The sequence below is a fragment of the Microtus ochrogaster genome, chromosome 6, assembly GCF_000317375.1.
Source record: "Microtus ochrogaster isolate Prairie Vole_2 chromosome 6, MicOch1.0, whole genome shotgun sequence".
Classification (NCBI taxonomy): Eukaryota; Metazoa; Chordata; class Mammalia; order Rodentia; family Cricetidae; genus Microtus; species Microtus ochrogaster.
The window spans coordinates 21,325,866-21,353,030 of record NC_022013.1 but is presented as its reverse complement, the minus strand read 5'-3'; the positions used below and the strand labels follow the sequence as shown (position 1 = coordinate 21,353,030).

The 27,165-nt window shown below is 47.2% G+C and overlaps 1 protein-coding gene across 1 annotated transcript in view; it reads right to left on the bottom strand.

Moving 5' to 3' along the window:
• Positions 1-26,717, bottom strand: part of Pigr (polymeric immunoglobulin receptor) — a 28,447-nt gene extending 1,730 nt beyond the window's left edge. The window contains exons 1-10 of the mRNA XM_005348314.1: positions 26,580-26,717; positions 18,260-18,354; positions 8,912-9,256; positions 5,550-6,206; positions 4,009-4,341; positions 3,181-3,492; positions 1,839-2,031; positions 1,344-1,468; positions 844-975; positions 678-736 (exon numbers count right to left, since the gene is read on the bottom strand). Coding sequence (XP_005348371.1) covers positions 678-736; positions 844-975; positions 1,344-1,468; positions 1,839-2,031; positions 3,181-3,492; positions 4,009-4,341; positions 5,550-6,206; positions 8,912-9,256; positions 18,260-18,332 — 2,229 coding nt within the window. The 5' untranslated portion in view covers positions 18,333-18,354; positions 26,580-26,717. The remainder of the gene's footprint in view (positions 1-677; positions 737-843; positions 976-1,343; positions 1,469-1,838; positions 2,032-3,180; positions 3,493-4,008; positions 4,342-5,549; positions 6,207-8,911; positions 9,257-18,259; positions 18,355-26,579) is intronic.
• Positions 26,718-27,165: the final 448 nt, after the last annotated feature.

Below are 27,165 nucleotides of genomic sequence, written 5' to 3'. Positions count from 1 at the left end.
TTTTTTTTTTTTTTTTTTTTTTTTTTTTTTTTAGCAGCACTGGCCAGGGCATGGCAGGGACTCAGGGACTCATGTCTAGGACTAACTCCACCCCCTGACCATGCTAAATGCAGGGGTCTCTGATGGTATGAGGGGGAGCAGATACAGTAAAAAGCGTCAGTACCCCATGATTAGAAAAACAAAGGGCATCATAAGGAACCTTAGGAAGACAAGAAAGGATAACTTGCAACCCAACAGCAGGAGGTGCTTCTTCTGGGGTTTCTTAATACTGGTTGAGGTGGACAAGGGCTTCTAGTGATGATCAAGGTGCCCACCATGAAGAAATGTCTTCCACTCTCAGGCCAAAGGATAGTCCCAAGGAAGCTTTCAAAGGGGGCTGTGTGGTCCATGGAAAGGCACTGAGGCCCCCATAACTCAGGAAGACCGCCCACTCAATTGTTACTGTTAACATGTGACCCTCCTCCTGTGACCACATTTTCTGCAGGTTTATAGCCTACAACTGAGTTCCTGAAGTGTCACACCCAAAGGTCTGTCCTCTTCTCAGAAAGTCCTCTCAAATACGGTATTTATATGGTCTTCCCTGTTTGGGAGTTAGTCTCCATATGGGAGTGATTTGTCCTGATGTCCAACTGCAGTCTGAACTCCCTGACATGCAGTGAGATATCCTTCTCCCTTACCCGTTTTGCCTTCTTGGATTCTTCTGGCTCTATGGCAACCTCAGTGGTAGTCACGACTTCTGCATGGAGAGAGAATGTCCTTAGCCCTAGCCATCACCTTCCCTTCCCAGATGGGGACAGGCCCAGTTCTGCTCTCCCAAGGGCTGAGTATTCTCAAAACACATACCATCTTTTCCTTCGAGGACTGTCTCATGAGTATCTGGAGAGATCCCCATGTTGTCATTGCCTCCCAAATCCCTGGAGTTCTTGAAGTCTCCCATGCTAATGTCTGTCCTGTAGCTGTTGAGTGACATCCGGTCTGTTGGGCAGAGGAGTCGGTGAGGGGTAAGGCCATGGGTAGGGAGAGCAGGGTGTGCTGCTCTTCCTGAGACCTGCCACATGCCATAGCCCAAGGGACCCCAAGGAGTGGTACTTTTTGATGCTTACCTCCAAATCAAAATGAAAATAGTCTGACTCCCTTTCTTGGGTAGTCAAGACTCTAGGACCCTTGCCAATCTGTGGCTATGTTCACAGCACTCCATTCTAGCTTAAAGCAGCCCTGTGAAAGGTGGTTGCCCTGCCTCCATGAGGAAATGGAGGGATAGAGAATGGGCTATACCAGAGTCGCATTGACTCTGAACAATTCGCTGAACTGGAGGTGGGGTGGGGAGCATCCTGGGTACTCACCTACATTCTTCCGGTGTCGGACTCTTGCCACCCACACAGCCACAGCACCCACTGCCAGCACAAGACCCAGAGGCACCAGGGTGGAAAACAGCACTTTGGAGCTCCCGCTGCTTTGTCCATCAGTACTGCAAGAGGAATGAAGTCAGCCCACCATCGAGAGGGAGGTCCTCAGAGTATGCTGGAAGGCTGCCCCAGCTAGAGATTCCCCCACCCCCAGTCTATCTGCTCTGTCTTTTTGATGCAGTTCTCAACTCTCTTTTGCTAAGGACCACTCTGAGCCCCGAATCAGTAATACAAGGACCTGCTTGAGATATTGAAGTGGCCTGCGCTGGCTGTGGGGAAGGGATCTGCAGCCTCCCCTCCCTTAGCAAGCAGAAGCCGAAGCTGTGAGAACCGACTGTCTACTAGTCTCCTTCACACTCTACTGCTTGGTTCTAGTGGCTCAGACTTGGGCTTTGGCCTCTGCGTTGTTCTCCGAGTGGGGAATCCACTCACCTGCCAGCGTCCACCGACGCTCTGCTGTCCTGAACTTGGTCTCCCACACTCTCTCTCCCTGTCTCCTCTGCCAGAAGTCTGGGATCCGGAACAGCTTTGTTCTCGATCTCGCTGGCGCTGAATTCACCTACCTCCTCTTCTGGAGCAGCGTTCGCCCGTGCGTTAGCGTCTGCTGCGCTGACTTGGCGTGACCCTGAAGCAGAGCAAAACAAAGCTGGTTATGGCTTTTCCTCTGTGTTCTTAGGCCTGTGGGTTAGGGAGAAATCACAAGGCGAGACTTCAAAGCTACTGGGGTGGGCTCTGTACTGGCTCTGGACTTGGCAGTGAAGACCTGTTCTAGATCGCATACACTATTTCTGCTCTTGCTGCGCCCCTCCCCCCAATTACCTCTGTCCAATTCTATACCCCATTCTTACCAAGTCTGTTTCTATCACCAAGGATCTAGGTAGCAGATCCACCTGTGACAGCAGGCTGACAGGGGAGTTTCCATAGCATCAAAGCCTGCCCTAGGGCTGCCTCCAGGCAGTAGCACAGCAATGGCTTCCAGTGAGCCATTCTTGCTGAACTCAGCCTTCCTGAGATATCCAGGAACTGAAAGGCCCTCATCATACAAGACATCTTATATGACTTCTTCCTTCCTTCCTTTCTTCCTTCCTTCCTTCCTTCCTCCCTCCCTCCCTCCCTCCCTCCCTTCCTTCCTTCTTTTTTTCTTTGGGGGTTCATGACAGGATTTCTCTGTGCAACAGCTCTGACTATCCTGGAATTCTGTAGACCAGGCTGGCCTCAAACTGACAGAGATCCACCTGCCTCTGCCTCCAGAGTGCTGGGATTAAAGGCATGCACCACTACCACCTGGCTTCATGACATTTTAAACAGAGGCCGGGAATAAGAACTTGCTAGATGAGCTTGTATTAATTGTTCCCCACCCTCTTTTGTTCTTTTGGTGTCAGGAATTGAACCCAGGGCATTGAGCATGCTGAGCACCTGCCCTAACCCAAGCTAAACTCTCAGTGTTGTGCCTTCGTGTTCTCCATCAAGATGTAGGTCCCTGACCATCTTTGGAGAACAGACTTACACGGATGGGACTCTGAAATTGTCGTGTAGGATTCTGGATGGGGAGGGGGCTTCCCTCTGCTGTGAGAGGCACCTGTGAGGATTGTCTTGCTACTGAGATTAAACAGAAAAGCTCTTACTGTCTGCTTCGCTAATCCTTCCCTCTTACAGCAAAACCCGGGGGTTATTCCTGATGGAGAAGCTTCTAGTCAGGGATGTTTGGTAAGTCCTGGCATGGGGGGCTGTGGGTGCAGGCACTGGCTGCCCTTGGAGACTCACCCCGTCTTACCTTCAACTGCTATGTAGATGGCTGTAGTCTCTCCGTAGGTCTGGCCTTGCTTCACCCCACACCAGTACCAGCCTTCATCTTCCTTCTCAACTGGATTCAGGGTCAGGGCGACGAGCTGGTTGTTCGGGTCACAGCTCACAGAGGACTGGCGCGCTTGGCTAGACAGGGTGTGGCAGCCCCCATTGCTCCACTTGCACCAATATTTATCGTGGGAGTAGAGTTTGCAGGGATAGTGGCAGTCGAGCGTGAGGGTCTCTCCTAGCACGGCTTCCACATTCTGGGGCGTCACCTCGAGGTTTGGCTTCCCCGTAGCTGGCAAACAGACAGGGACATTGAGACTTGGAGATGCTACAGGGGAGTGAAAGTGGGGCAGTTTCAGTGTGTCACGTGCATTGCCCCTGAAGACAGCACTGTGATGCACTTTTCTGAATACATAAGAAGCAGATGAAATGCGAATAGAATGACTATTGATGCCACCGTATCAGTCCAGAGTTTGATATAGAAATACAGCTTTGCTCGCTCACTTCTCTTGGCTTCCCTTACTTTCCTTTACTTATTTTTTCTAGGCTTAGCACCAAGAGCATGCGCAATAGCTCACTTCAGGGGACATCTATCTCCAGCAAAGGAGGTCAATAGTTGTTATCAGGAAGTGTTGCAAGTGCTGATTGAAAGAATATGGGTTGTTGGTCGTGGGTATGGAAATGGGACCTCTGGACAAGTAGGTCCTTCCTACCCCAGCGTGGAAGGAGGTGGCATAGCGGGAAAGATATCTAGGGGATGCTGCTGCTGGAATGGTCTTTGGCCTCCCACCTCCACGTCATCTCTCACCTTCAGAAACCTGGAGTTCTACCGTGGTTCTCCAACGAGAGTCGCCATCCGTGAGACACCAGTAGAAGCCGGCATCTTGGGTGGTGAGCTGGTTGAGGATGACAGTGTAGGTGCCATCGCCTGGCTGATCAAACAGTGCCAGTCGGCCCTCGTACCCTTCATTCACCGTCCCGTGGCTCTCCACGAGCACCGGGCAACGCCCGTTTCCATCTGCTTCCCAGCGACACCAGGCCTTGAGGCTACCGCTATCCTTGGGGTTGTAGGGACAGGTAATGGCCACGGAGCCTCCTGTGACACCCTTCACCACAGTGCGAGTAGTGGGCATTGTAGACTCTGGAAGGACAGGTGGACCGGTGTGAATGGACAGAAGCAGCCAAATAACCTTGGATGTCCCAGGCAACTTTTCTTCCCAGGACATCCACCATGGAGAGAGGAAAGTGTAGATAAATCACTTCCTTCTCCTCAGAGAATGAAAAAACATTGTGTTTATGCCTGAGTCTGTAGCCAGAGTCTGGGGGCCAGACTCCAGTGACTTCAGTGTGGGTATCTCATCCCTCTCTTTCCACCTCATTCTCAGAAGGGAATGAATGACATTTAAGAGAGAATATTGGCCTCTTTCCTTTGGCTTCTTCTAAAATCTCCCTCTAGATAATCTTTAAATTTGTTTCTTAGCATACTCTATAAAATAGCTAGATATATTGTACCTAAATTAAGAAAATTCATTTGGAATAGGTATAATTTAAAATAGAAATCAAAACAATATGGTATGATTTAATAAAGACCCCAAGAGTCCTCTTCAAGAGCTAATGCAGAGGTCCAGGGGAACCCTTGGTGACTGACTATGTCAGGGATGTTGATGAAGACCCAGAGTTGGGAACAGGAAAATGGTACATAGTCCCCTTAAAGAAAGGCCATAAGGACAGGTACTTTGAATGCCCAGTACTGGCTTGTTGTTTCTCATGAGGGTCAGTCTGTGCACTGTAATCCAGGGTGAGAGGAAGCATGGGTTGAATCATTCTGCCTTGTTGACAGCTCACGGAGGTGTAGCTGCTGAGGCAGATTGTGCCAAATAACAAACATCTCCTTGAGCTGTGGGAGTAGAACATTTAGATGCTGGGGTATTGCCTTTCCTCGAAGCGTTAAGGTCATGGTACGCCAGTGTTCTCTTATCTGAGTATGAGGGTTTTGGTGCCCAACTTGCTCTGGGGTTGGGTGGGCTGGGAAGGGGACATGGGGGTATTATGGTACTGAATCCCATCTACCAGTCAAGCCTCCAGCAGGGCCTCTACTTTCCTTATTCTTGTTACCCAGGGATAACCATCACCAGGCCCTTGATAATACAGAAGAATATTTGGGAACTTGCTTAAGGCAGAGGTTGCATATTCTAACTCTCCTGAACTGTCTCCCACTTAGTTCAAGATTCTCCAGTGAGGAGATACCATGACTTATGTGAACATCAGTGAGTATGTCAGATAATTAAGCTACTCTCTAATCTACCAACCCATGCCACCCCATCTTGCTTGCCTTTTGGAGGCTCTTACCTTTATTGACAAACACTTGCCAGGCCTGGATGGGCCAGCCTTCTTGAGGCAGGCCAGAGTCACTGGCTCCACACAGGTAGTGGCCTTCATCTTCCTTCCTCAGGCCTGTGATCAACACACTGAAATGGCCATTGTCATCCTTGGGGGTTAGCAGGATCCTGCCCTCAAAGGCTGAATCTCTCTGCCCCTTGGTGTTGATGATGACATCACAAGTTTCCTTATTCATCCGGCACAGATATTTGGGCAAATCTGCCACCTCACTGCCCAACGCACAGTCAAAAGTCGCAGAGGCTCTCAGATCTCTATAAACCAGCTCTGGCTCAGGCTCTAGCACCTGGAGGTCAGCGTTCTTTATGTCAGCGTTAGAACCTTCCCCAGCCTGGCAGACATACAGCCCAGTATCACTGCGTCTTAGGTTAGTAATGGTGACAATGAATTTTGACGCGCTGGTCCCGCCGGCCAAATTAAGGTTTACTCTGCCCTTATAGTTGGGGTTCACATTCTTATTAGAGTCAATGACAAGTTCACAGGTCTGACCTATCTTCTTACACAAGGATTTCTTCTTAGGAGAGTTCACCGTTTTGAAAGGACACTCGATCTTCACAGTTCTGCCCAGGTCCTCTGTGTAGACATGAGTGTCCTCTGGGAACTCAGGAACTGAGGAATGAAGTACAGGGGTAAATTATAACTTTTGCTTTGTAAAATAGGGTCATTTTTTATTCCTAGCGAGGTTTCTGGGTGGGCCAATGACCTAGAATGGCCTCCTCCCTAGAGGAACACTGTCAGAATTTTTCTGTTGGAGTTTCTACAATGATGCCAAAACAAAGGCCTCTGAAGCAAAGGTTTTACTTTGGTTTTCTCCTGCCCATTTGTTTTGCATGCCATGATTCCCAAAAGTAAAGCATAGAAACCAGAACCCTTTTATCCTAGCCACCCACAAACCCTAAACATATTACTTTAACCTCCCATTTTTCTTTGTAACAACTGAGCACCAAGGAAGCACCATAGTTGAGGGGCCAAGGAGAATTTTAACAGATGAGCCTTGCTGGGGTTTTCACTCAGTCTACTACCAGTAGTTCATACCTGTCTTGTCCTGTCTCATCTCTGTATGGCCACCCCCGCTTCATGGCACTCAACATAAAGGTTGCATAGGAACAAGATCGTTGCATGGTCTTTGTGAAGGTTCTTATGATTGTAAAACTTCAATAAATGGGGACTGGAGAGATGGATCAGCAATTAAGAACACTGGCTGCTCTTCTAGAGGATCAGAGTTCAATTCCTAGCATCCACATTCCTAGTGACTCACAACCATCTGCAACTCCAGTCCCACAGGATCAGACACCTCTTCTGGCCTCTGAGGCACCAGGAACACATGTGGTGCACAGAAAATGTATGCAGACAAAACACTCATACACATAACATAAATAGATAAAACTTAAAAACCAACTTTGTTAAATGAAATTATGTGTTCTCTCATTACCCTATCTTTTGTCGTAGAAGTGTTGGCTATGACTCATAAGCGAAGTCAGAAATCACCCATCCAGGTTCCCTTTTCCAGGGCCCTGCCTGATTTCCATCTCCTCGGGAAGGGTTTCTCTAAGCTTGAACTAATTTCTCCCTTTTCTGTGTCCTCCCGGACATCTTTATCAGTCATCATATCCAGTCTAGGCTCTACCTCTATAGATTGGAGGGTGGTGGTGTGGGAGATCATTCTGTCTATGGTTGCTTTTATTGGTTAATGAATAAAGAAACTGACTTGGCCTATAGCATAGGAGGAGGAAGGTGGAGTTAGAGAGAAGCCATGGAGCCTCCAGAGAAAGATACTGGGAACTTTACCCAGTAAGCCACAGCTATGTGGTGATATACAGATTAATAGAAATGGGTTAAATTAATAAAAGAGTTAGCCAGTAAGAAGCTAGAGCTAATGGGCCAAGCAGTGATTTAATTAAAACAGTTTCTGTGTGATTATTTCTGATCTAAGATAGCTGGGCAGCCAGGAACCAACAAGTGGCCTTCTCCAAAAGGGTAGAGACATTTTTTTTTTTTACATTTTTTCTCTTTGCTGTGATTGACCACAACATCTATTTCTGGTAGGTGCTAAATTAACATTTGTAGAAACAATCAGAATTGAACATGAATTGTCCAAAAATAATAGTCCAAATATTCTGAGTTGCCTTAAGGAGCAGTGTCTGCTATTGGTCATATTTATGGGAGCCTGCGTTCCCAGTCCTGTGGTAGTCTTCTGGGTATCTAGATGGGGTATGCTGTGTATGCTCCTCATCTCTTAGGGATGTGGTGCTGTGACTCTCCAGGAACAACCTTCTTGTTTAGGATAGAGTTAATGGCACATACGTTCCAAAGAGCAAGGCATACCCTCAGAGCCCTGTGAATTTCCTCCCTGGAGTTTTCTCTTTTAACTCCCCTTGGACAATCAGAGGTGCCCTCACTGCTGGGCCAACTCTTGTCAGAAAACCTTTTTTCTTCCTCTCTTCTTTCAGTTACAGTGAGTTTGTTTAGTGGCCAGTCTCTTCAGGGGCCAAGACTTCAGTTAAAAAAATAATCTAATCCATCATGATAATTCTACTGGAACTATCTACAGTTAAGTAGAAGATTTTAACTGTGAATAGAAGGGAGAGTACAGCCAGAGGCATCAGAGAGAGTCCAGAGGATGGAGAGAAAGTGGTAGACTAAACATGGCCATCAGACTAGGAGAGAAGGGGGAGTATGGTAAGGGGTGGGGTGGGAGCAAAGAAAGTGTGGGCCAAAGGTGGGAGCATAGTCCAGACAGCAGGGTATAAGGAGAAATGAGGAGCTGTGGTAGGGAGGCCCCTGAGCTGTAGAAGTTTAGTGTAGGGGAAAGTCAGGAAGAATAAATGAATAGCAGGTACTCCTGATGCTGAGGGAGCCTGGAGGCCAGCATGGGTTTTAGTATGCTAATAGGCACTTCAGATAGCAAGTTGTCCCTTCTGCCAGCTGTAAGGGAAATATCTCCTTTAGCAGAAGGGAACTGGCTTCATAAGTTCCTGAGGAATGAGGGCTTTTGTCTGTCCTCCAGAATTTGGGGAAAGGGAGTTTCCTTTGAACCTGGCATCATGTCTCAACTCTATCAAATACAACAAAAGCTGTTCCCCTGGCACCCATCTAAGCCTAAGATGTTTGTTAGAGATCCGGAAGAAAGTTTCACCCATCTCCCCAGATATGCCCCACATGTCTTGATGTTCTACTATGAAAAAAGAGGCCTTTGCCTCAGGAGGGAGGAGATTTTTGACTTCGTGTCAGGAGGTATCTTCCTTGGGTAAACTCCGTCATTGTACCTGAATTGATTTAAACTATTTTCCTCCCAGGGAGCCTGGGATTCTTACCTTGGCTGACCTCCAGGCTGACATCGAAGAACAGGGGTTGGTTACTGGTGCCCAGGCCACATTTGTAGCTCCCAGTGTCATCCTGGGTGAGCTGTGCAATGTTGATCACAAATGTATTATTCTCTGGGAAGTTGATGAGCTGGGCTCTGCCTGCATACTCCGTGGAGATGAAGCCGTTTGAAGAAATGAGGGTTGTGCAGAGGCCGCTGGCTCCTTTCCGGCACCAGTACTTCCGGGTGTGTCGGTTGACAGAGGTGGCTGGGTAGTAGCATGTGATGGACACCGAGTTACCTACCACGCTGCTCACATCCTGGGGACCAAATATGGGGCTTTTTGTGATGACCGCTGTGGGAACAGAAGACAAGAGTTTTAAGAATGGAGAGAGGTCAAGTGGGCTGAAACAATTCTCATCTGGAGGAATGCAATTTTCTAATTAATGTGTACTCCCTGGCTATTTACATGATACGACAGCCACACAACATTGTATGAAATAAAATGGTTGCTTAATCATAATTTGGCTCCATTTTAATTGTAATATGGTGGGTAAATAAATTTCATTTTGTACCAGTCATCCACTTTAGGGCTGTTAGCCTCTGACCTAAATTCCTAAAAGCTCTGACCCCTTATCTCCTCCCTTAAATTGTGTAATTGTTATGAAATGATTAACAGTTTGCTCTGGCTTCTTTAAACATGCTTATTGCTATGGGATGGGGAATGACAGTTTCTTGTGTAGCTATAAATTCTGCAGAAGTGGATAATTGTGGTGTTCACCCTTAAAATCCTTCCCCCATCTATTCATGTAGGGCACACTTATGATTTGGCTTAGAGATACTTGCCCTGCTAGCAGAAATAATAATTTTGGCTAATTATTTCTGCAATTTAGTCTGTGGTATTTCCCAGGGGCCTCAAACTCCATGACATTCTTGGAGGCCCCAGCGAGATTCTGAAATACCCCAGACTCAGGGCCAGGGATCCAGGATAGGCTCCAAGTGGGGGCAAGTCTGAGGTAGACTTGGAGACTCAGGCACATCAAGAGCCCATGGCTGCCACAAATTAAGTAGTCATTAGTCAGGGTCAGGCCCTAGTTGGGGGCAAGTACCACAACTGGGAGGCCCGGCGACATACAACCTTAGATGGGGCAAGGACTTCTGTGGACTCGGAGGTCCAGGGGTGTCCCAGACTGTGATCTCTGCAAATTTGCACATTGAAACAAAAGTAAGGGTTACTGGGTAGTGTGTACTCAAGACAGTATTGATGAGTGAACTGTCCTGGGAAGTCCTGACATCTTGGGAGACATAGAGCAGGAGATTTAATGTGATTGTAGACTCAGTCTCCAGGGACAGAGGAGATGTCCTCCTGTACCCTTGGGGCTTTGGCGTATGAATTAAGGTGACCAGCGTACTTCTGTGTCTGACTCCTCGGACTATGTGGATGTTTTGTCTTTTTACATTGTTTGCATTTGGTGAATTTGTGTTTTCTGGTGTGCTTATGAGTTTTGTTACAGAAAGGAGAAGTTGAGAGCACACAGCCAAGTCTCCCCTGAGCTGCACGCGCAGTACTTCTAGGATGTCCATGAGGTGGATATGGAGTTAAGATGTCATCTCTAGAGCTCTGCATTCTTTGTGAACTTGAATGCCCATCTTTGCATGTGGGGTGGCCAAAGGTAGGGTCTGTCAACCCCCTAATTTCCTAGAGAGAACCCTAGCCATCCAGACCAGTTTTCTTATATTGATTGCTGGTTCTTCCTCTTCCTTCCAAAACCCCTTCTATGGCTGGAATGTTGTGCCCTTAAACAAAGGTCTTCTGTTTTAGTTTCCAAGTCAATAAATCAAAGGCTCTGTAGAAACCTAAGTAAAATGCCTGGACTCTCTGGACTGGCCTGTGTGAAGGTGGAGAATCTTCCCCATGCATCCAGCCAGTTCAGGATCTGACTGTATCTGAGAGGGCCAGGCCACTTGGACCTGCCATTGATAGGGCCTCTCAATGATCTACTTGGACCTGCCATTTCCTTCACACACTTTGGGTGGGCTGAGTTAGTCTCCACCTCAGCTAAACAAGACCCCAGCTGCATTCCCTCTTAGGAAAGCACCCCCTAGTGGGTTCCATCCCCCACTGGCAAAAAGAAATTTTGGGGAGGAGAGACCCAGACCTCCTTCTCTAATTTTTGTTCCTCTCTTGACCAGTCACCTGTATAACAGGAGGACTTAGAACCCTCCCTTCTCTGAGGTGCCTCAGCCCTTCATTGGCCTGTTGGAAACTCTTTTCTTTACCCACCAGCCCATCTGGGATGATTGCAGGCAGCTTCAAGGTCTCCTTTTTACTATTAAGGAGAGGGATATAATCATGACTGTGCCTAGGAAGGCTGTGATTGGTCCATAGTAACCAGGGCAAATGCTGAAGAAAGGGTTGAGTGAATAATGCCCTCAACTTTGCCGAACTGGGATCCCAACATTGACCAATGTCAAGGTAGCACATTACCAGGCCCTAGTGAATGTAACGAGAGTAGGAGCCCCAACTTATCTCTCAAAGGTATTTGGGGTAATTGGGGGAAATTATGAATCTCCTGGTTCTTGGAACACCTCTGAGAGGCTTACTGGGAATTTACCTTCATAGATCTAGATGTCCTAGAAAACCAGCAGGTTAGTAATGTTGCTTTTGTCACCAACCATCCCCTAATATTCACAGGAAGTTGCAGAAATTAGAAGGGTTTGAAGGAATGAATAGGTCACAGTGGTTAGGAATAGCTCAGAAAACTTAACAATAGAGATCCAGATGAGAAGAAAAACAGAAGACTGGCCAGATAATAAAATGGCCATGGTAGAGAAGAGACTGATAAAAACCAAAAGCACCTCAGGTGGCCAAATCAGCTTCGATCCATGTTAGAGAAGGACCAATGTGCAATTGTAGAGAAAAGAGACATTGGGAAAAGATGAATGCCTTCATTGCAGACAGAGAGGAGGGGGCAAATCCTCAATATAACAGGATGAAATTGATGGGGTTAGGACTCCATACCATTGAGCCCCCAGGAACCCATGATCAAAGGAAAAGCATGGGGCAGAGCTCTCTGGTTCCTAGTGGATACCAACCCCTACCCCACCCCCCCCTGAGAAGGAATCACCATCCAAGGGACCACAGGACTAGCACCTACATTTGAGCCACCACCCAAAAAGTGGACCTTGGGCAAGGTACTGTGACTCATTCTCTCCTTGGAAAACCAGATTTTCTGAACCTCCTGATTGGTAGAGACTTGTCAGGCAAAGTTGGTACCGTCATGGTCAATGAGAATAAAGCCACTTTAGACATCAGGAGTCCATATACAGTAATTCTGTTGACTTGCTCATTATCAGAAGGATATAAAATGACAGAAAAGAGTAATGAGGATCTGGGAAGAGGTGAGATACTCCTAATGGGATTGATGGATGCTAATATTTCCCTGGAGTGTGGGCGGAAACCTGCTGCCCTGGACTGGCCTCACACTGGCCATGAGCTGCTGCTCAGCTCTTGAGCTCAGCCTTGTCTATAAGTAAAAGCAGTACCCTATGTTGAGAGACGCTAAGGCAGGCACCAGAAAGCACATCAGTTGCCTTAGAGATGCAGGAATTTCCCTGAAACATGCTTCAGAACACTGCTCTGTCATTAAGGCAGGCATCAAAGACTGCCATTCTGTTTAGATCTTAAAGGGAGACCGGAAATCATCCCCAGAAGACACCCATTCTGTACACTTTGCTCTGTCTGTTGCCTCAAGGATGAACTGTGCACACTGTCTTAGACCTGAAGGGTGTCTTTTTTCTCTGCTTTCAGCACCTGTGAGCCACCTACATTTGCCTTTGAGTGGAGAGACCCTGATTCAGGGTTTAGCAGCCAGTTGCCCTGGACTAGACTATCCACAGGGGTTTAAGAACTCCCCTGATCTCTGATGAAGCTCTTAGCATGGACTTGCTTGGGCACCTGCAAGGACACCTGAATGTCCTAGCCTCTTGCAGTATGCAGATGAGGTTACTGAAGCACATACCTGGAGGAGTACCAAAAAGCCGCAGAGGGACATCTCAAAACGCTTCAGCTGCTGGGCTACTACGTGTCTGCAAAAAGGCCCAATTGTGCTCCCATAAAGTAATTTATCTGGGTAATGTATTGCTTTGGGGGCGGCAACAGGAGAACCCTGTCATCAACTAGGATCCAAGCTATCCTGAATATCTCAGAGCCACAGAACAAGAGATAGGTGAGAATTCCTGGGTACAGTTGGATACTGCAGACTGGGTGTTAGGTTGGGAGCTTAGGTCCCAGTCCCTCTCATCTATCCCAGCCCCCAGGCCTGATCTGGACTTCAAATCCCAGCAGGCCAGGTCCTGACCCCTCTCTGGTGATGGGGTCCTTAAGTGATCCCCCAAAAGAAAAACAGGTGGTCTCCTTTTCTTCCTCCCGGGGGTTGTGTTCCTGCGGCTTCCCGGTTTCCTCCTCGGGGCCACCCGAGAGCACAGATCTCCCATTAAACCTGGATATTTCTTAATTTGGCTTGTTTTGATTTGGCTTGATTGGGAATTTTTGCATCGTCAGGGAGCTCGTATTAGGAAATATTCCTAACACTGGGGACACCCAATTTTGCTGAAATAGCACAATGGTTATGTCAGAGCCCAGGAGGAAGCAGCCCCGTGAGCTGGGAGGGCAAAGAAAAGGAGAAATTCCAAACACTCAAGGAAGACTGGTGTCAGCCCCTACACTCAGACTATCTGACACTGACAACCCCTTCCACTTGTGGGTGGGTGACATGGGGTGGCAAAAGGAGTATGACTCAACCCTTGGGGCCCTAGAGACAGCCTGTTGGTCTGAATGCCTAGACCCTGTGACTGCAGGATAGCCAGCTGGCATCTGGGCCACTGCTGCCCCAGTGCTATTGGTAAAGGAAACTGATGAACTAACCATGGGACAGGAAGGGGTTGGTTGTCCCCACTCCATCGAGATGCTCCTTCTAGGAGCCTCTGACACAGGATGTCAAACAGACACCTCACTTCTTAGCAGGTACTCCAAAAATGCACCTAGCCTCAAATTCTCACGTCTGCTGTGCTAAACCCAGAATCCCTCCTGCTGGACCCTGAAGAACAGCCGGTCCTTGCCTGTGCCCAGGTCACTGACCACCTGCAGTGTGGACAACTAGATCCCCGAGATCAGCCCCTTGAGAAGGCAGATGTGACCTTATTCACCAATGGGAGCAGCTATGTACAAGACAGGTTCCAGTGAGCAGGAGGGGCTTTAGTGACACCCCAAAAGCGTCACTATCTGGACACAATCTCTGCCCCAAAGGTCATCAGCCCAAAAAGCAGAACGGATAGCCTTGACTCAGGCACCAAGATGGGGAAATAGCCGAGCTGTCGATATCTGTGCTGAAAGCTGATACGCCTTTGCCACTGCACACGTCGGTGATGCCTTGTCCAGGAACACGGCCTGCTGACCTCTACAGAGAAGAAGATCAAAAACCAGGGGGAGATCTCTGCTCTCCTAGCAGCTTCTTGGCTGTCAGAGAAGCTTGCTGTTATCCATTGCTCGGAACACCAAACGGGATTTGGTAGAAACCAGTGGCAACAGATTTGCCAATGCCACAGCAAGAACGGGAACCACAAAGTCAGCGGGGCCACCGCAGCCATTCGGCCCCCCCATATGCATACACCTGCGAGGAAGAAAACTGGGCCAGACAGTAGGGGCCAACTGAGACAGAGGCCTGGTGGATGCTTCCAGACAGATGTCCCCTCCTACAAGAAGCCTTGGGGTTCATCCCTTCTCTCACAAAACCTCCTTTCCTCTTTGGGGTCTACCAATGAGCAGGCCTTCATGGCCAAAGTCTTTCAGCAAGCAGTTAAAACACTAGGAATACTTTGGAGATTAGGTTTCCACTACAGGTCCCAGAGCTCAGGACAGGGAGAAAGAGCTGATGGGACTATTACAGAAATACTAAATAGTTCTGGGCAGAAACTGGCAAGAAGCTGGTGACTAGAGCTGCCTCCAGCCCTTCTCTTTAGGATCAGGTGCGCCCCCTACTGGGACAAGCTACACCATTTGAAATAATGTTTAACGGCAGCCTCAGCTTATTCCTGCAAAGGGAAGCTTACAGACCATTGAAATATCGAAAGATTCCTTCCTCAGCCCTAACAGGCATTGCTGCAAAGCACCTGAGAACCCACAGTCGTCTCTCACCCTCACCGCCGACACTGCTTTTGACTGAACAGAAGCACAGGTTCCAGCCTGGGCACTTGGTGTGGATTCACCGCTTGCCCAGCAGAACCCTGGAACTTTCCTGGAAAGGGTTGTACCCAGAGATCTTGACAACACCCATGGTCATCAAGGTAGCAGGGACTGAGGTTTGGAGCCATCACTCCTACTTTAAGGTGAACATGACTAGCCAAAGGAAGGTGGCAAGCGGAGAGTTAAGGGGAGATCACTAGGTCCCCCTTAAGGTGCTGTTCGTCGGCATTTCGGAATCAGACTGACACTAATGCCGGGAATCATGACAAGTATCTTCTATGCTTGGACTACTGAAAACATTAAGGTTTGGGACTGGGAGTTGTCATGAGAACCATGCAAATTAAACCCATGGTCAGATTGAAGAAAAATAATATATGTTCTACAAAATGCTGCCTCCCAGCCTGTGTTTAGAGTTGATCTCTGTGACCTGTTTGCGGACTCTCTATCCAGTCTGATAAAAAGTATCAGGACTACTCACTCCTAAGATGCCGTATGTTGAAGGCAACATCATGGTCATTCCAGGATGTGATAAAAATATAATATATGAAATCCTTTTCCATATATGTCCAGCTGATGGGCCAACAGACTGACGTCAGCAAAAAGGAGATTATCTTTGTACTGTGAGGCCAAGTTTGCCCCAGCAAGGCTATTAGGCACCTAGACCTGTAATCCTTTTTGAGTGAGAAATCCCTCCCTGAGGGTTCACCCATAGGAAGTAAAGCTCCTCTGGTGGGAAAGCCGTGACCTGGAAAGAACTGAGCACACAGCCCTGGCTTAAGAGTCCATCCCGGGGGTTTCCAGCTTGACATCAAGAGTTTCAGTGGGCTGTGGAGTTCTCTCTATGAGAAAGAATTAGGGTTAACACCCCTCCAAGTTAGCCCTGTAGGCCCAGGTAAAAGCTAGATGCTTTAACCAAAGACTAGGGTGTGTCCTCTTCCTGTCTTCCTCTCCCCTTGAACCACTCCACCCATGGAAATAAACCAGCCTTCAGTCTCAACCGGGCGGGGTATATGGTAATATACAACCTAAGCCTGGAAACAAAAATACACAAAACAACTTCATCTCCCAAAGGTAACCCTGAGCTTGAGACCGTAAGGTAACTACACAGCTTGATTAAACCAAACCCTCTCTAACCTGGGAAATGAATATTGGCCTTGCCTTGACTCTAGGCCTCCTTTTTATGTGGGGACAGGGGTCAATCTCTCTATTGTCTCGACTACTACCCAATCTGAGAATTTAAACTGCGACCCAGAGGAAGTAAGTGCTCCCTAGGAGACCTCCAAGGAGCCTCCAAATTGTTTAATCTCTTCAACTTATAGCAACTCAGCTTCCCTTTATGGCCAATCCTGTAGTTACTATTCACGTGTACACCAATGAAGTCTGAATATACGAGAATGCACTTTCTGGCTCCTTTCGGGACATGGTGGGCCTGCACATTTGGCCTCGCTAGATGTGTAACAGCGGAGCATCCAGAATTCGGGACATGGGAAGGGAATCTCTGTATTCTAACCTATATCCTTCCAGAGGAAGGTGTGTTGACTAGAGAGGAGAGAAGAAAGCAATTGCTTGTGGATGAAGGACACTCCCGCCATGAGGGCCAGGGTCTAGTTAGAAGAAAAAGAATAGTAACTCTGCTATAGTTATAACCCTCTTAGTGACAGAAGGGATCGGCAGCTTTAATTCCTCAAGATCAGACTTTCAAAGCTCTAAATAATAGAGGTGACCAGGGTGTACAACATCTCGATGATGCTGTAGGACAACTTGAAAAACAAGTAGATTCCCTAACAGAAATGGTTTTTACAAAACTGTCGGGGATGAGATTTGTGCCGTCAGATGTGAAACATGCTGATTTGATGCCAACAGCTAGGGAGTTATCTCAGAAACATTAAACATGATCCAGGAAAACCTAGATGCAAGATCAGAACATGTTGAGGCCTCTAATCGGTATCCATCCATTTTCTCTTCCCATGCTTACCACCCTTGACCGCCTTAGCTGAACCTTTTTACCGCTCCTTGGAGTTATGATCAGCCTTTGAACTTTAAATCGGTTGCTAACATACATTAAATAGAGAACCAACTCTATTAAAAAAATTGATTCAGCAAGGGTCAATGGTTTGATTCTATGATCTAAAGCCAGTGGGGAATATGGTGGCTAAGAAAATTTTATTTTGTACCAGGAACCCACTTTTGTAGCTCTTGGCCTCTGACCTAAATTCCTAAAAGCTCTGACCCCTTGTCCCCTCCCCTAAGCTGTGTAACTGTTGTGCAATGATTAACAGCTTGTTCTGGCTTCTGTAAACATACTTATCACTGTGGGCATGGGGAATGGCAGTTTCTCATGTAGCTGCGGGGGAGGGGAGGGCAACAGTTCCTCATGGGGGGGTGGCGGGGAGGGGCAATCTTTACACAGTTGTAAATTCTGCAGAAATGGAGTAATTGTGGCCTGGCCTTTAAAACTCGTTCCCCCATCTGCTCAGGTGCAGCCCATTTCTGATTTGCTTAGAGATAGCCGTCCTGCTAGCAGAAACAATAAATTTGGCTAATTATAGTCTGAATTGAGTATTTAGTCTTTCCTGGTGGTCTTGAATTCCACTACGGTAACTCATTAACAAAAATCTTTTTTTAAGGACGGTGAATGACAAACTAATGGCGTCTTACACTACTTTTCAGGATATTGTTTTTGCATTTACTATATAATTTCCCTTGGTAGACTATTTCCTTCTTTTTTTATACTAAAAACATTAAGGGCCAGGAAAATTAGTTAATTTAGTTGATTTTTCCCAAATCATACAATTCAGAGAAGATGTTTGGTTTGGAGTTCAAAGTCTTTCTTATTTTTATTTTTTAGTCTCCAGAGAGGACTCTCTATCAGATTCCTTGTCTTAAAATCGGGAATTCTCATCCCTGTCTTTGATTTCCAGTGCTATCAAAACCCATTTTTTAGACATGTCTTTTCTGCACTGCTGTGTGTGACTGTGTCTCATAGGGATACACACCCTGTGAGGGACATCGCTGGGGATGACTCTGATGTCAGGGTCTCCATGGAGCTGGATCCTAGGAACAAGGAGTCTAGGGGAAAAGAGTGCGATCTGGGGAGCGGGACAGCAGACCCACCTGGGAGGACAGTGAGCAGGATGGCGAACACGAAGAGCTTCATTGCTGGTGGCTTCCAGGGAGGCTGTGCCATTCAGGTTGACGTCTATGAGATGCTGAAAGAGAAGAACCAAGTGAGATGAAGTTCTTCTGTAGCACCTGGCTGCTTCCCGTCTGCAGAAACCATTGCAAATTCTGTTGAATTAATGAATAAATGCATGAATGGTGCTTCCTCATTGCTAAGAACTCCCGGGTTCCCATCCCCGTCTGTGCACCTTCTCTGTCTCTGTCTCTCTCGTATCTACAATAAAAAAAACTTCCTCTTAATCAACCCATGGAGCAGCCACATTGTCAGTTTATACAAAAAAAAAAAAAATCAAAAGACAGTCTTGGACAAACAATTGGCTCTTAATTCCTCTTCAACAATCATAAGTACCTTTGTCTTCCTACCTAAACTTCACGTTTCTTTGGGATAGCAATATTGATGACATTTCTTAGTCATCTTCCAGGACACAGTATTGGGCACACAACATGGCCCTGTCTCTCCGATATTGATGACATTTCTTTGTCATCATTTAGAACACAGCATTGGGCACACCATAACATGGCCCTTTTTCTCCGTGACAGTTACCTTCCCTATATCCCCGAGAGTGGAGGAGGCTGACATGCTGTGGGTGGGTGATCAGTAAACTGACAGGAAGAGGCAGACTAGTGATTCTTGTGTTTGGAAAGGCAGACAAAGGCTCCCGCATGCCCCACAAGGGTTAACTGTAGGATGGACAGAGTGAGCTGGGGAAATCTGAACCCTGACTTGTCTATGCTCTCAACCTCCCCAATGATAGTATGCTTACACTGGATGCTAGAATGCCTATTGTTTGACAACGACTGTCTTTGCTATCATTTGTATAAACTGACAACATGACCACTCCGTGATATGGCTAAGAAGAAGGTGTTTTTATTTGTTTGTTTGATTTTTGTTTTAATGGTTTGTTTGAGTCACAGGGTTTCTCAGTGTAACCCTGGTTATCCTGGAACTCACCCTGTAGACCAGGCTGGCCTCAAACTCATAGAGATCTGTCAGCTTCTGTCTCCCAAGTGCTGGGATTAAAGGCATGCACCACCATTGCCTGACTAATAAGAAGATTTTTTATTGTAGATATGAAGTGATAATGGGGGGGGGGGTTGCAGATAGAGGCATCTGGAAAAGTCTAGATCAGAAAAAGAAAAGAGTAGACCAGACACGGCCAGCGGTCTGGACATGATCAGGCCTATCTATGAGAGAGGAGGGAATAGCAGCAGAGGGAGAACCAAAACTCACGAGGAGAGAAGCAGGAGCAGAGAGCTGCAGGAAGATAGAAAATTAAAAACATAGCAAGAATAGCAGCATTATAAGGAGAAAGAGTCGCTGGGGGAAGGACGCCTGTGAGCTGCAGGGATTTTAGGGTAGGGGAGGAAGTGAGAAGGGCGAGGGCTAGCTAGCGTGGACTTTGGAATGTGTACTAGGTACTTGTGATTCTGAGGGAGCCTGGAGGCCAGCATATGCTATGACATGCTAATAGGCACCACAAACCATATATCCCTTCTGCCAGAGAGGTAGAGGGGAACCAGCTTCACAAACTCCTAAGGAACGCTGGCTTTTATTTAACCACCAGAAATCCTTCTATAGCCCAGTTTGAGTTCATTCCTACAGTTTGAGGAACTGGAGTTTCCTTTGGACCTGGCAGTATTCATTGGAGTTGTACAAGTAGCCTTGAAATAAGACAGAAAGGCAGACACAGCAGCAGCCGCCGAGAGTGAGCTGGAGATGATGAGCTGTACCCAAGGTTTCCTATGACTCCACTCTGGGGTCGGAGACAAAAATATAGATGTCATCATGTTTCCTACCTGGTGAATTCCGGCAGACAAAGAGCGAGAATACAAGCCACCATGTGGATTTCTGCATAGTCCAGGCCTACAGAGGACTGAGGCTTGGGCCATGCTAGGCTGAACTATCTCAAGGGTCCAAATGATATCCTAGACTCTAGGGCCAAGAGGAAGAGAGGAAAAAGGAGAGGGGAGTCCCCACTTTCCAACAGAATTTGAGGACTTTGTTTGGCTATAATCTTTGGAATGGATTTAAAGGAGCTTTATAAGGAGAAAAACAATGATAATAGGCCCTACGCAATAATGAGTGCCCATAAAGATAAGAAAGCTGTAAGCAGGAGGCAGCCTGGGCAATATCTCTTCTCCCTGCTTGTCCCTAACTCCGCTTCTCAGAGACTTCCTTCACTAGCTGAGCCAAAGGCAATAGACTTGTTTATCTTGGTTATTTCTTTTCCGTGGGGGAATTTCCCAGTAAGAAACCCTTTTATTTCCTTGTGGAGATAAAGGTATTCTGTTCCTCTGGTTCTTTGGAAGAGTGGGGGCAGGGGGTGGGGACAGAGAAGGGTGTCAGATGGCAACTAAGGGTTGTTTTTTTTTTTTTAACTGGGGTTAGTGGCCTGCGCCTTCTTACCAAGTCAATGATAAACTTCTGGAGTGGAGTCTTAGCCAAACTCAGCTTAATTTGGGTGTGATCAGGTGCCTAGGGGTCATCTGAGAGGCAAGAAGCTCCTAAACAAGAGCAGCTGTGAGGCCTAGCTTTTCTGTAACAGTTGGGATGGGTGATGCCAAGTCCCCAGGGACCGAACACCTGCCCCTTGTGCCAATCCTGGGTGCAGTCACAGATGGGAAGGCCAAATATTTTCACCTTAAGGTCTTAGTTTAAGAGCCCAAACTAGCGGTGGCTGTGTTTAATTCTCAATCTTGTCCTTGGCTCTCGAAAAGCAAGCTTCTAATACTCATGAGGCAGGACCTGGTCTTCTTCTGATAGGCTCAGCTGGGGTGCTACCCTCCTCTGGCCAGGCAAAGTGACACTCCTTTTGTTATGGAGAACCAGGTGCCAGGCTTTCCGTGGTAGGGGACCTGCCAATCATTTTGTGATGCATTTTGGGTAACTAGGTCAGTCAACTTGGAAGCGGGGAGAGATGTGTGTATACCTCAACTTTATGTATAGCTCAAAATCAGTTGTGAGAGCATCAGGCATACATACCTGGAAGGAAAAACCTGGGAGAGGGTCACCTTGGCAACCTGGGAGAGGGTCACCTTGGCAAGGAAGTCATGAGTCTATTCCCAGGGAAGATGGTGGGCAGGAGACATTTTCAAACACAGGAATTCTTCTTTGTCTAGAGCTAAAATTTGGAGCTGTTTCTCTGGTAACCGTTAGAAGGACTCTGTATTTAAAACATCTTCATCTCAGTCAGACTTTTCTAAAGCTCAGCGAGATCCCAATGGCAGGGTGACTAAAAAGGGATTTAAAAAGGGAAAGAAAGAGTAAAGCTCTTTCCCCAGGTGCTTTGCTAGGATTCTCTTCCATGATCTCATGTATTGCTGCAGGAAACCCCGGCAGAGATGCTATTACCTTATTGCCGTGGATGGGAGACCTAATGGTCAGGGATTCCTGACCCCAACACCTATATCAGAATTGGAACTGGGACCATGAATCCAGCATCGCTTCTTGCATGAGTCCAGAGATAGGTTCTATGGGGTCGTAAATCTATTAGTGACTAGCTGAAGAAAGGTCAAGTTGGCCTGACTCCTCACCTCCCCCACTTGGAAGTCACACTTGCCTGTCAATAGAAGAGTGCTTCTCTCTCCATCTATGCTGAGAAAGGGTCCTGGCAGGTAAAAACAGTTTGGTGCCTCAACCTTCCTAATGCTGCAACCCTTTAGCAGAGTTCCCCATGGTTTTGGTGACCATATTTTTGATGCCATGTCAAAACTGTAATTTTGCTACTGTTATGAATCGCAATGTAAATATCTGTGTTTTCTGGGGGTCTTAGGCGACACCTGTGAAAGGGCCAGTTGATGCCCAAAGGGTGTCACCCCCCCATGTAGAGAACTGCCGCTCTAGATGGATGCCTTGTGTGATGGTTGACAAGATCAAAGGTGACATTGTGAAGACCCATAGCCTACACCAGGTATGATGTGATTTACAGCCTTTTGACTTTAAAAACCCTACCCTCGGCCAGGCGGTGGTGACACACGCCTTTAATCCCAGCACTTGAGAGGCAGAGGCAGGTGGATCTCTGTGAGTTCGGGGCCAGCTTGGTCTATATAGAGAGTTCCAGGATAGGCTCCAAAGCTACAGAGAAACCCTCTCTCGAAAACAAACAAAACAAAAGAGAGAGAGAAGAGAAGAGAAGAGAAAAAGGAAGGAAGGAAGGAAGGAAAGAAAGAAGGAAACAAGGAAAGAAGGAAAAGAAAAAAACCTACTCTCCAGTGTCTTTCCCCAGGCCAGGTTCTACTCTTGCTCAGTACACTAGAGGACTCACCACACTCTTAGTTGGCTTAATAAAGCGAAAGCATGGGGATCTACACCCTCTTGCATGGGTTATTCACTAGTACACTTGCTCTTAATCTAGGGTCGAGCTGTTTTCCACCAATGAGGCCGAGATATTCCACATCGTTTGAGGTTTACTGTTGGTTTCCCAGTGTGTTTATAACCTAAGACCCCAAGCTTGTAGATTGGGGCACAAGTATGGGCCACTCAGTAAGAAGACTGAGTTTGTCTCCTTATAAACCTAATTTAGATAGTGCCCCTTTGATTAAAGTGACAGTTTTTCAGTTTTGGGGACAAACCTGTCTTCATCTAACCTCTGATGTTCCTTTTCTGAGGGAGAGACAGCTGGGCCCAGAGCTTAGCTTGGCTAGTAAGCCATCTATTCTTACATCTCTGAAGCAACCTAAAGCTTTCACCTCCCAGGAGAAGGTAAGGTGGGGTTCTCAAAGCTCCAGAGCCTTCAGCGGGGACAGAGAATGTGAGTTAAAAAGACCAGAAGCCGAGCAACAGTTTCTGACAACCCAGGAGTACTAACTTGAAGGAGTAAGATGCTCTGGAGTTGAGGATAGGAAGAAGATGACTTAGCTATGAAGGCTTCCTTCCCGTTTCTTCCTTAGCCTGAGGAACAGCATCTTCTATTACAGGAGAGGCACTGCCTAAGTCCATTTGGGACTATCACGTTTGTCTCTCCCAGTCCAAGCGTTGAGCACAGGGTAGCATGAGCCTGGAAACTGTCATGTGAAGGAGAATGTCGAGGATGGAAGAGAGTGTAGGGGTCTGCATCCAATACTATCGTGGGGTATAAGGAGCATCCTATCTCTTGGATGGAATATCCTGACTTAGTGCTTTCATTGATAAAATGAGTGTAAGAGTTCTTGACTCTTCTAACTTGGAAGGGGAATGCCTTGGGATGGGAGAACACGGGGAAAGATGGAAGAATAATATATATGAACACATTTTTAATGACATTAAGGGCTCCTCAACGGAAAGCAGCTACAACTGCTCTAAAGGGCAGAAGGGTTGGGTAGTGTCTGATCTTCATGGGAACTATGCACTGGGCTGAGTGGTAAAACCACTTATTCTTCTACTTGGCTTTCCACTCTCATCTAGGGGCTGTGTGGATTTTCAAGCTGAGCCAACAGGTCCCCCTCTGTAAACTGGAGATGATTCTGCATCATAGGAAATTGTTATACAGACCAAATGACAAAGTCCTTAGCAGAGCGATGGGATTGGAAGTGTGAACTCGTCCACATCTCCTCTCTGAAGTCATTGTAGTCTTCTCTTTCTTTTGGTCAAAGGGTGAAAGAAACTAGAAGGCTGCCGGCTGAGCATCCTATCAAGACTAAGAGAGAGCTGTAGGTTGAGCCCTGTGACTCCAGAAGCAAGCACTGTGACCTGGGTTAGAAGAACACACACAGAATTCCTTCCAAGACCTTTACTGATGTCAGCTTTTTAGTTTGCACAGCTACCCCAGGAAGCAGGGTATAAAGCACAAACGTGTAAGAAAGCTGCCCAAGGTAGGTGCCCAAGTGAGATGGATAGAGGGCCACAACCAGCCTAGATTCTCTGGCCTGCGTGTGCACAGGCACAGGGTGTGCACTTGCACACATACATGTGTTGTGTTTATACCACTCACATATGTATATCATACACACACACACATGCCAAAATAGTAAAAATAATTTTTGCAAATGAGCATACGAGCTTAGTCACCCTTCTGTGCTGGGTCTTGCTGTTAGAGGAATCAGCAGAAAGAAGGACTGGGAAGGCCAAGTTCAGAGAGGGAGTAAAATGATTCTCTCCTCCCCCACTTTCATAGGAAAGGCAATTCTCAGGAAGAGTCCCTTGGACGGGAGGTGGTGCCAAGAGTTCTTCCTGCAAACACTAGCTGCTATTTATTTAGCATCGGGCATGGATGGGAGTGTTGCCTTTGTTTCCTGAATCTGGATGCAGCCATGCCAAAGCTCTGTTACTCCTGCCATGCTGTATCAATGCCAGCAACCCTGGAACCCAAACTTCCTTGTACCCAGAGTCAGAGAGAAAAGGAGAACATAGATAATCTCCCAATGCACCAATTTTATAAGCTGAGTGTCCTGGATCAGAAGTGGCCTCCATTTTAATTTTTGGAATATTTTCAGATTTGTGGTAAGAGATCTTGGGAAGGACCCAAGTCTAAACATATCCTGAAAGTAATTTTCTATATTTTTACTGTGCCTATGTTTTCGATTGATGCCTGCTACCTGAGGTCTGGTGTGGAACTTCTGCTTGTGTCGTGTTGGCTCTTAAAATTCAAAGCATTTCAGATTTTAAAATAATAGATTCAGGAATACTCAACCATAATTTTATTTATTTGTTGTTTGTTTATTTTTTGAGGCAGCGTCTCTCTATGTAGCTGACCTCTAACTCACAATCCATCTATCTTCCCACCTTAGCCCCACAAGTGCTAGAATTACATATGTGTTCTAGTTGTAAACATTTTTTTTAGGTTAAGTGATTTGTTCTGATAGGTGATAAAGTCATATCAGAAAGGATGCACTCAAGTATTCTTCAGATGCGCCTGGGAACTTGACTTCATTCACGTTAACTCGACTTCATTCACGTTAACTCATGAAGTCTTAGCTGCCTCAACTGTAAGATGGAAGGGGGTGTCTACCCTTCACAGCTCCCTGGTGTTTGGGGGTGGGAATGAGGTGAAGTTATGAAGTCCCAGGGCAAGTGGACTTACTAAATGGAAGCTGAAGTGATGGGGTTTTTTTGTGAATGAACCCCACAGATGCAGAAGTGTGCTAAGAAGTGGGCCATGGTCATAGAGCTGGGTGTTCTCCTGACCCCATTGGCTATAACACGGCATCCACTCTCCCCGTTTAGGCAGAAGCACGACTGGAAAGTTCTGAATCTGACTCACAGCCGAGCCTCTACTTTCAGCCACTGAATAGATGCCTTCTACCCAAACCCCCCAAACTGGCACACCCCTATTTATATATTAAGAAATCTCTAAGTCCCTTAGCAGCAGGGGAAAGTGTTAGCAGAAACAGAATGTGTATGTCCTGTCCTAGGTGGCTCCCAGTCTGCAGTACAGGTGTAGCTGGCAGAAGACGAAGCTGAGCTGTCACACTGTCCTCCATCACTGGCTTCTGTGCTGGCTAAGGAACAGTGTCAGGATAGACAGGACTGAGGAGGCTGTCTGATTGTGGCTGGGTGTGTGTTAGGGGGTGCATGGGGCATAGGGCTGATGCCTGTACCTAGAAGGTGGCTCTGCTCCACCCCCCAGCTTATCACCCCACAGAAACATCATTCTCCCCATTTAGAGCAGCGCCAACTGACAACATAAAGCGTGCTTGTTTCTACTGACACAAATATATGGGTGCAAGTCTGGACTGCGATTAGAAATGATTTCAGAACCTCGCAGAAGCCCAGAAAAAAAGCGGCTGAGGGTGGCCCGCTTCGAAAGGTAGCTGAGGTGCTTTAATGCATAATCTGATTCCAGACCTGCCTGCCACTCAATTCGTTCTCGAGTAATTGAACTAAATTGAGATGCCCCAAGCCATTGTTATATTGCTACACTTTGCACTTATTTTCTCATTTGAACCCCCCTGGACCAGCAGTGATAGCTGTTAGTTTTAAATCCCCATTTTACAGATCGAGACTGACATTCAGAAAGATTAGGTCCTGTATAATGGTAGGTAGTTAGTAGCAGTAGGAGGATTAGGGAATTTGGAAACTAAGGGTAATGGGTGTGCTGGCAACAGACGTTGCTTCCTCCTCACCCAGACTATTTTGCAGAAAAGGCATGCCCATTCACATGTGTGCCTTTCTTCGTACCACTGGAATATGCCCCTGCAATCCCCCGTGACATACAGGCACACAGTCTGCCCGGTCCACCTCACCCTCTCTGGGAGGTTGGTAGTTGAGAGTCAGGGGATCATCTGAACCATGATCCCAAGGAGCATCCTAGCCGAGAAGCCCAGGCAGCACACTTACTTTTAGCCACTTCCTTCTCCAGCTGCTCCAGTTTCGGGGCACAGCCTGTCAGCCAGTGTGTACCCCTGCTTTTCTAGCAGCTTCCAGTCAGGCACTGGTTACTGCTGCCAAAACCGAAACTGTGCTCTGTGCTTGACCCGCACCTGGCTCTTAAAGGGCCTGCTGTCCCATTAGGCAAAGGAGCCAGTCTGAGCACGTGACTCCCACAGATTCCAGCTTCCCTGGTTGGCTCCATTTGTCCTTCCCTGTACTTGGGGAGACTATGTCACTTCTGGATCCTCCATGGCTGCAGCCTCAAGATACGGGACAGAAGGTCCCTTGGTGTTGGGCCTCACACCCCCAGTCCCTATGGATTGCCCTGTTCCCATGACCCCAGCACATGGAGCCTGAAATGCCACCGTTTAAGCACCATCTGCAAAGAGATCCTTCTCAGCCCAGAGCCTTCAGGATCTTTTCCACCCTAACTTTGCCTACACTCCCTGATGCTGGGCTGGACGGAAGCTGTGTTAGGGCTACACAAGGACTCCCACCAGCTGAGTTGAGACAGCCACCTCCTTCCTCACCACAGTTAGTCAGTCCATGGAAC